Source organism: Coenobita brevimanus, chromosome 45 (genome assembly GCF_032717465.1).
Source record: "Coenobita brevimanus isolate Jiangsu-jjx chromosome 45, ASM3271746v2, whole genome shotgun sequence".
In the NCBI taxonomy this organism is placed as follows: Eukaryota; Metazoa; Arthropoda; class Malacostraca; order Decapoda; family Coenobitidae; genus Coenobita; species Coenobita brevimanus.
Genome location: NC_136998.1, coordinates 39973732 through 39983651, shown reverse-complemented (window position 1 = coordinate 39983651; position 9920 = coordinate 39973732). Strand labels below are relative to the sequence as shown.

The following is a 9920-nucleotide window of genomic DNA, read 5'->3' as shown; positions in this document are numbered from 1 at the left end:
ATTCTGCAGTCCACCATCCTCCTTTGGGGGGAGAGGAACGGGACTGAGGGACTTCTGTTTAACCAGGCAGCTCCACCGCCCTCTCATATCAGTGCCATCACAAGAAGGCGTCCCTCAAAAGACAGAAAAACTAAACTATGATGTAAACGGAACAATTAAACAAGGTCCAGTAACACCTCCTCTGCAAGTCATGTCCTGTTTAGATGTACCAGGATTGTGTCATTAGTGGTGGCAATGGTGGGGGTGATTGTGGTGGTAGTGATTGTTGTTGTGGTGCTAGTTGTGGTAGTAACTGTGGTGGTGCTGGTGGTGGTTGTGGTAGTGATTGTGACTTGTGCTGGTGGTGGTTGTGGTAGTAACTGTGGTGGTGACTGCTGTGGTGCTGGTGGTGGTGGTTGTGGTAGTGATTGCTGTGGTGCTGGTGGTGGTTGCGGTAGTGATTTCTGTGGTGCTGGTGGTGGTTGTGGTAGTGACTGCTCTGGTGGTGGTGGATGTGGTAGTGATTGCTGTGGTGGTGGTGGTGGTGGTAGTTTTTGTCTGGAATGGTGGTTAATTGTAATTGTGGTAGTTATGACTGAGAGTGAGAGAGAGAGAGAGAGAGAGAGAGAGAGAGAGAGAGAGAGAGAGAGAGAGAGAGAAAAATACACAGGATCTCTAACTTCGTCCCCTGTTTCTCCTTCAACTTCCTCTCTCTGCATGCAAACCGAGAGCAGGAAGTTTGCACAGTACACAACATCCCACTCTCTCTCTCTCTCTCACACACACACACACACACACACACACACACACACACACACACACACACACCACACATCCCTCTCTCTCTCTCTCCCCCCAATTATTCCTTCCCTACTTCCCTCCATCTTCTCATCTGTTACGCTCACACACACACACACACACACACACACACACCACACATCCCTCTCTCTCTCTCTCCCCTCAATTATTCCTTCCCTACTTCCCTCCATCTTCTCATCTGTTACGCTCCCTTTCACTCCCCCTCCCCAACACTTTTTACCTCCAAGTCTCTACCCCTCCTTACTTTCCTCCACTCCCTCCCTCCGTTTTCTTCACTCTCTCTCTCTCCTTTCCCATTCCTCTCCTCAACTCCCCCTCCTTTTCCTCTCCATCCATCTCTTTCCTTCCTCCAATCCCTCCATCCTTCATTACTTTTTTCTCTCTCCCTCTCCTCCTCAATGATGTACAGTACAAGTCATTTCTCTTACGTCCCCCCTCTCTTCTCTCTCTCTTCTCTCTCTCTGTAAATAATGTTGATAAGTATAAGGATCTTTTCTTGTCTCATTAGCTATCTAAATCTCCAGATGCAATATACAAAGTTTAACGAACTACCCTAATCTCTCTCTCTCTCTCTCTCTCTCTCAGCTTCCCTCCCCCACCCCCCCTCCCTCTCTCATCTCCCACTCCCATCCCCGCCTCTCCTTCTCTCCCTCCCTTCCCCTTCCTTCCAGATTCCCTCCTTCTTTCAGGCTCCCTCCCACATCTCCACCTCCCTCCTCCACCTATCCCTACCTCCTTTCCCCTCCCCATCTTCCCTCCCTCCCCTCCCCATCTTCTCTCCCTCCCCTCCCCATCTTCTCTCCCTTCCCCTTCCTCCCAGATTCCCTTTCTTTCAGGCTCCCTCCCACATCTCCACCTATCCCTACCTCCTCTCCCCTCCCCTCCCCATCTTCCCTCCCTCCCTCCTGCCTTCAACAGTTTACTTTGTGAGGCGTGTTGATAAGCCGGTGGGAGAGATGGGGTAGAGGAGGTGAGGCAGGAGTGAGTCACAGCAACAGTGAAAAAGTGAGTGAGGCAGGGAGGGTAAGGCAGAGGTTAGGCAGGGAAGGATGAGAAAGTGAGGGTAAGCCAGGAAGGGCGAGGCGTGGCTGAGGCAGGAAGGGTGAGGTAGGGGTGAGGCAGGGAGGGTAATGCATGGGTGAGGCAGGGAGGGTAATGCAGGGGTGAGGAGGGAGGGTAATGCAGGGGTGAGGCAGGGAGGGTGAGCTTGGGGTGAGGCAGAGAGGGTAATGCAGGGGTGAGGCAGGGAGGGTAATGCAGGGGTGAGGCAGGGAGGGTAATGCAGGGGTGAGGCAGGGAGGGTAAGGCAGGGGTGAGGCAGAGAGGGTAAGGCAGAGGTGAGGCAGGGAGGGTGAGTAGGGCGAGCTTGGGGTGAGGCAGAGAGGGTAATGCATCGGTGAGGCAGGGAGGGTAATGCAGGGGTGAGGCAGGGAGGGTAATGCAGGGGTGAGGCAGGGAGGGTAATGCAGGGGTGAGGCAGGGAGGGTGAGGTAGGGAGGGTAAGGCAGGGGTGAGGCAGACGCGAGGCAAGATGGGGCAAATCACAGCATGAATGATAAAAAAATAAAGAAGAGAGAGGCAAGAATAAGGTTTAGTTGGGGTGAGGCAATAAAGTGAGGTGAGAGAGAGAGAGAGAGAGAGAGAAATGAGTCAGGGTAAAGAAAGACTGAAGTAAGACTAAGGAAAAATAAATCATGGAGGGTAATCAGTCAGAGGAAGTGAGTATAAATGAATACAAAGGAGTACACAGACAAAAAAATACACTTGCTAGCCCCTTCCCTACCCCGATGTATTTATAACCCTTCACCCTATCCCCAAAGTCAGTGCTAGAGGAACGCCTTCACGTGGTGGCACTATTATGGTTAGGCGGGGGAGCTGCCACGGTATATAAACTTCCCTCAGTCCCCTCCCTATCCCCCCCCCCAAAAAAAAAAGGAGGATGGTGGATTGCATAAGAGGGGGAACTTTAGCCTGAAGTCCACCGAGTTCACGTTCATATGATCCTGGGACTACTATTACTACTACCCCTTCCCCCCCCCATGATTTTGTGTGTGTGTGTGTGTGTGTGTGTGTGTGTGTGTGTGATTTTGCTGGGGGGGGGCAGTTTAGCGTACCGTCTTCCACCTATCAGCTCATAGTCGCACAGCTCACAGGTCTCCATCCGAATGTTCCCCCTTTTTTCATAACCTTTGAAAATACCCAGTTCCATCCACTTTTAAATGTTCAAATAACCTTTCACAATAAGTCGCCTTTCCTATCTCTCTATCTACCTATCTATCTATCTTTCGTCTTTCCTAAAACAAAAAACGGTCTGAAGTTAGAGAGAACGAAATGCGAGGTGTCTGATCTGAGGGATTTGGAAGTTCATAAATAATAATAATAATAATAATAATAATAATAATAATAATAAAAACAATAATAATAATAATAATAATAATAATAATAGTAAGAATAAAGCAGCATAACGTCTTCGGGGTGAATGGGTGGATCAATCTGTGAGAGAGAGAGAGAGAGAGAGAGAGAGAGAGAGAGAGAGAGAGAGAGAGAGAGAACCTTTATCATGACTTTAATCTGGGTCCGAAGTAGCAGACTGTGTGAATTTTGATATCTGTGTACCGGAAGTGAAGATAATAGGGATCTGCGGGTTATCTGAAAGGGAGACAGATAGACAGATAGAGAGATAGATAGAAAGACAGATAGATAGATAGATAAAGATATAGGTAGGATGACATAGATAAAGTTATATGTATGTACGTAGAGACAAATAAGTTGATATATAAAGAAATATAGGTAGGTAGGAAGGTGGATAGATATACAGATTGATAGATACACTGAGAGAGAGAGAGAGAGAGAGAGAGAGAGAGAGAGAGAGAGAGAGAGAGAGATATGGTGACAAAATGATTAGCTCTGTCAGCATTTGATGGACGTACAGATTAATTTAAGTGTGTGTGTGTGTGTGTGTGTGTGTGTGTGTGTGTGTGTGTGTGTGTGTACAATCCCAAGGACGTAAGAAAGTTAGTGGGATTAGGTACGGAATATATGGGATAAGGCAGAGTATAAGCCCTGATACCGGTGGCGCCAGTATCAGTAAGAGGGATTTATATTGATTTACAGGCCCACTTCTCTGCCCATGTTACTGCTGATAAAAAGATAAGGGATGTTTGGTCCTGCCTGCGTAAAGAGGAAGAGAATAACGCTGATAATACACGTGGAGGCTGCCCTTATCCCTGATCCCTTATACTTGATCCCTTGCACTTACATGGTTGATAATATAAGTGAGATGTTGCGTCCTGAGCCCTTATTCTTCTATGGTTGATAATGTAAGTGCGATGTTGCTCTTATCCCTGATCCCTTATACGTCTATGGTTGATAATGTAAGTGCGATGCTGCTCTTATCCCTGATCCCTTATACGTCTATGGTTGATAATGTAAGTGCGACGTTGCTCTTATCCCTGATCCCTTATACTTTTATGGCTGATAAATACAGGTGCGATGCTGTATGAAGCCCAACACTCGTGTAAGGCGTACAGGGAAAGAGAGAGAAGCAGCACCTCATCCACTACTGTCTCCCTCAACCAATCACTCCTTTCCCTCCCTCACCCCTTCACCTCCCTCCCTCTTCCTCCCTTCAAAATCGAAGTTTTCTCTCCTTGTTTCCCTCACAATCCACCTCTCTCTTTCGTTTCCTCTCCCCTTCTGTCAACCTCCTTCCCTCCATTCTTCTCCCTCTTCTCTCTCCTTTCCTCATACCTTCCTTCCCTCCATTCTTCTCTCTTTCTCCTCCCTCCTCTCTCTCCTTTCCTCACCCCTTTCTTTCTCTCATCTATTTTACCTCCATTCTTCTCTCTTTCTCCTCCCTCCTCTCTCCTTTCCTCACCCCTTTCTTTCTCTCACCTATCTTCCCTCCATTCTTTTCTCCCTCCCTTTCCACATTAGCTAGTCCTTCCTTCTTCTCCCACTCATGGGTTTCCTCCCTTCCTTCTCACTGCTACGTTTTATTACACTTGATTCACGCTTCTGTATATGCGGTTAGACTGGACATACTAGATTAAGCTACAGGATATACTGTATAGGTTAGGTGAGGTTATACAGGTTGGATGATGTTAGATTAGGATGGGATATATTAGGTGTGGGATATGGTGTAGGATACAAATATCGATTAGCATTAAGTCAGGGAAAGTTCGATTTGTCTGGTCGTCAGATTAGTTTACGTCAGGTTAAAATAAGATCGCTTAAGTCACGTTGCGAGGATGTCAGGTCAGGTTAGGGCAAGGTAAATTAAGATAGGTTAGGCCAAACTGTTTGGTTAAAAGGAGTTGAATTTGAATATCACACGTTAAAATAAGTCAGCATATTCCAACAGACTTTTCAAGCACCCACTCAACACCTACCACAAACCAAAGCAAGGAACCACAACGCTTCCAGTCTACCAGCCATGACCGCCGATGGAATACGTCCTCTCACTACCACTGGTAGATGCACACTGGCCAACCCCGGCACCCGTACCACGAGTGACGAAGGTAGGGATGCTGATGCCCGTTCCTTCCCACGAATCACAGGGGCGACTGGAGTTCTTGCACCGGGGACTTTGTCGACGGATGTTCGTGTACGTGAATTTATATGAACTGTTGTACGTGAATATAATGATGTAGGTGAATTTCCCTAGGCTCCTCCACGTGAATATACTGTGCAGATGATGTGGTTCTAGACGTTCTTTGGGTTATACTTTCCACGTACACTTATGAATGTGATTTTTCAGGTGCTCTCTTGTACGTGGATCTCTGTGCTCTTAGATGTGATTCCCTTATGTTCCAGTACGTGAATATTTGATGTTCTTGCACGTACTGATGTTGCTCCTCACGTAAGTACCTTGCAAATGGGTCTTCTTGCACGAGAATATCTTGCAACTGTTCACCTTGACGCCTGTTTCTTGTATCCTGCACGCACTAACTCAAATACTACTTGCTTCTCACTGCACGCAACCACCTAGAGTGCTAATCAACCGTCCTCGCACGCAAACTCGCAACTTGGGAGTGTGTATATTCACCTCACGCAACGGCCATCATAAAACCCGATGTTGCTAACCTCATTGACGCACCGCACACACGCCCTCCTTCACAGCCAAAAGGATAATAACGAGAGCTGGACGTGGATCAAGTATTTATATCAAGCCACCTTCAATATGCCCAACGGGTGCTAGATGGTAAAACCGTTGAAAGATACGTTAAAGTCGTTAGAATACCGTTAACATTAGGTAGAGATCTTTAAAATACCGTGAAATCCCTTGCTGACTGATATAAACATTTAAAAGCGAATGAAAATATCCCAAATCCAGCGAAAAAACCTTAAAACAGATAAATGGAAGTGGGTGACACTGATATCCATTTCCCATTTTGAATACCCCGTGGGCCCGTGGCGTCATAGGTAACGCAACGATGACGTCATGGCGGGAGAGGGGGTTAGATGAGACAGTCGCTGATTAAAGACGAGTAATTGCGTAAGCTCCGGAAACGTCTATCATCAGCCACCCGTGAGAATTAGATTAGAGGGCGATGGGAAGGATGGACGAAAATTCTGATGACGAAAGCACACCTATCTGGTGGGCGTGAGAATAGGTCTGGATAGGAAGTGGGGAGGTAGAAATCTTGATGATGAAAGCATACTTATCTTTCTGTCGGCTGTGAGAATCGTTTTAGATGTGAAGGGGGTGAAATTTTGATGAAAAGTGTTGATCTATTTACCATCAATAAAAAACTAATGCACCAAAATCCATTCCCAAATATATCTTGACTAGCCATTTCCATTCGTTCTCGCTTCTCTAAACTAAATTTAAAAAACCAAGTTGCCCTTGTCCCTTGCATGGTAATACGAATCCCAGAGCACGTGTGGTAATAAATCCTGCTGGCGGGGGACCAATTAGAATTCAGTTTACATGCGCCTTAGCCAATTAATACTCTCACCACCACTGCCACCACCATCACCACCACCAGCACGACCACCAGTAGCACCACCATCACCACCAGTAGCACCACCACAACCACCCCCACCACAACAGCTACCTTCACAGTAACTATACTCATTTTACTCTAACTTGGCCTAAAAGTGCCACCTCCCAATCTTGAATGCTGAGTTAGACTCACACTAAAATATGGTGCTAATCACGAAGAGGTGCAATGGAAAATGGGTAGAACCTTCAGAACAAGTACACTCATTTTTACTCTAATCTGGCCTAAAACTCATCTCTCCATCGTGCATGCCCAGTTGCAACGATAGATTCACACTTGAATATGATGCTGGTCAGGAAGAAGTGTTAGGGAAAGGATGTAGAACCGTAGTAATGTCTTATCCTGCAACTTAGCTACGCGATATAAGCCACAGAAGGACAAAAATCTGGGGGGGGGGGGAGTGGAAAGAGCGGAGATTTCTAGTACTGACATGAAACAGATCAGATATTAGACAGACATTTGACAGACACAGCAGAGGTCAGAGGTCATAAGAGACGTAAACAAAGGTGACCCGTTAATAGCACTCTATTAAAAATTCAGATGGCAGTAACGTGTTGAGTGGACAGCTTAGTCGGCTGGTTTGGGCTTGGTTGTGGCATTTGGAGTAGGACATGAATAAACGACGCAGGGCAGATAATGAAAACACTGAGCCAGCCCACAATACACGGAATATCGCACGGCGGAGTGGAAGTGGTGGGTTAGGCCAAGGCCACCCTGTACATAGGTCACGAAAAGTAAATAAAATAAAGAAAACTAAATCAAATGCAACCCTGAGAGGCAACAAAACAGGTCAAAATAGTAAGGTCATATATTACAGGTCATACAGAGAGGTCAGAAAACATTAGTCATGGTCTAGAGGTCAGACGGAGAAGTCAGAGAGGCAGGATGTGGTTTTAAAGTTAGTACAAAGGTGGAGTTGTGATAGTGTGTGAGGTCTTTGAGAGTCAGGAAATCTCGGTGATAAGGGGGAAGCGAGGGGCAGGGAAGACAGGACATACACCCACACACACACACATGCACACTCTTATTCACACACACACACACACACACTGCTCTCACTCTCTCTCCCCTTGCCCTCATTTGTACACACATTCACAGGAGTCTCTCATCCACACAAATACACACCCACACACTCGAATAACACCAACTCACTCTCACACGCAACACTCAGACACTCAATTCTCATCCTCGCACTCATTTCTGAAACCCAAATACTTACCTACACACACACACACACACACACACGTCACTCATATTCGCCTCTCTAACACACTCACTTCCCATATCCACACACTCACCTGTTACCTCCTTCTCTGTTAATCGGACACCCATCCATTAAATCACCCTCCGACGTAGAAAAAAAAAAAAAAAAAAAAAAAACTCTGGGATTATCGTTTCACAAAAATTCAAAGAAAGTTAATATACACATGGAGCAGGATGTGAAAACTGGGTCTCACGGTGTGTGTGTGTGTGTGTGTGTGTGTGTGTGTGTGTGTGTGTGTGTGTGTGTGTGTGTGTGTGTGTGTATCAAAAGATAATATCCAGTATAAAAGTACTGTAACACCTGAGGCTACTAACTTGGGAACAGCACCATCCTACTGTAGGTAAAATCTCCCAGCGGCCTACTTGGCAAATAGGGGTAGCCTACATCTGATGTTGATCTCCCTTTCCTCGCCAACCTGGAAGAGAAAGAACCTGCACTGTTATTCATAAGCCTTTACTGACAGTATTTCTTCTAATGGTTTGTGTTATCTAAACTTCAAAACCTACCCATAGAAACATACTTTTGTTTTATGTTGCTGAACCAACATTATGCCTAAACAGTGCACTGAGTTGCTGGGGATACAGGCTTTTACTTCTTTTTACTATAATTTGCTCTACTGGTTTGTGTTATCCATACTTCAATATCTACCCACAAAAGTGCAGTTTTTTTGTTGTAAGAATGTAATGCCAAAACTGATGTACAGATATTTAAAATAACATCGGTTACATATTTAGTGGCATTAGCATGTATGTTTAGTACCGGTACAAAATCCAGCCTAAGGTTATGTCATTACAACGTAAAGCTAGACACTGCCATATGGATACTTTAAAGAAGCTTTGATAGGCAATGTTGTATGTTTGCATGGGTCAGCCTTTTTCATGTGATGGCTGCTTCAGAAGTTGTGCAATCTTCCCCACTGACTATGCCTGTCTTCTTTATTCCCGCCACATGCTTTCCCCAACATGCAGTTTGTGTGCAGGTGGCAGTGTTTTGTTATCCCTTGTTTCAATTAGCCAGTCTTGCCTCCTGATCTCCACAATGCTGTCACTGGCCAAGCAAACCACTTGTGTACAATGCAAACATTTACATCAAATTTTGAGTCTCTGCTGAGCATCTTACAAAAATTGTTATGTAGCAGTGTGATGCCTTCTTGTTTATATACAGTCAAGCTGCCTAAGGCGCGGCTACTTGGTTCTGGACCACGCCCATGCCATAGAAAACCGTGCCATACAAATAACTGAACCTATGGGAAAAATGGAATTTGGTACTGGACGTTCGCCCAAAGTCTCCTTTTTCACCCCACTTTTCCCCACTTTACACATGCACACAATCAAGCAATCAGTCAATGCATGTATTACCCGTAACAATAGGCACAAAAAATGGGAGGGTGATCAGATAACAAGCAGTCTAGCTACACAATGAGAGGGGTTTGAATGGCAAGCGAGGACTGCAGTTCGCTCTCTGGCCCCCAGGGGAATTTGCGCGTGCGTTTCAAAAATGCAGCGCCCCCGCCATTGATATAGTTTATGCGTGTGGTTTGTTTTTTGTGGGGTCTGGCACCTTGCCGTGTCATAGAAGCACGCGCCATGGGCGACTTGACTGTACATGCAGTGTCATATATGATTATACTTTGAAATTTTAGCCTATACAGTATTTAACGGAGGTAAACCCTCAATTATCCATTGTAATTCAGTCAAGCCCTATGCTGAATAACATGAAACACTGGATATTGCGTAGTACCGTAGTACCCGCCCATCGGCTCAACATTTGGCATCAGAGCGGATACAGTATTGGGTTACTATGTCTTGACCCTGAATCCAAAATACTTTCCCACAAGTAAAAAATGAAAACTA

General features: G+C 45.7%; 1 protein-coding gene across 1 annotated transcript in view; it reads right to left on the bottom strand.

The window, feature by feature from the left end:
* LOC145398509 (uncharacterized) overlaps positions 1 to 5264 on the bottom strand; it is a 29804-nt gene extending 24540 nt beyond the window's left edge. The window contains exon 1 of the mRNA XM_080271384.1: positions 5190 to 5264. Within this exon, the coding sequence (XP_080127510.1) occupies positions 5190 to 5235 (46 nt within the window). The 5' untranslated portion in view covers positions 5236 to 5264. The remainder of the gene's footprint in view (positions 1 to 5189) is intronic.
* Positions 5265 to 9920: the final 4656 nt, after the last annotated feature.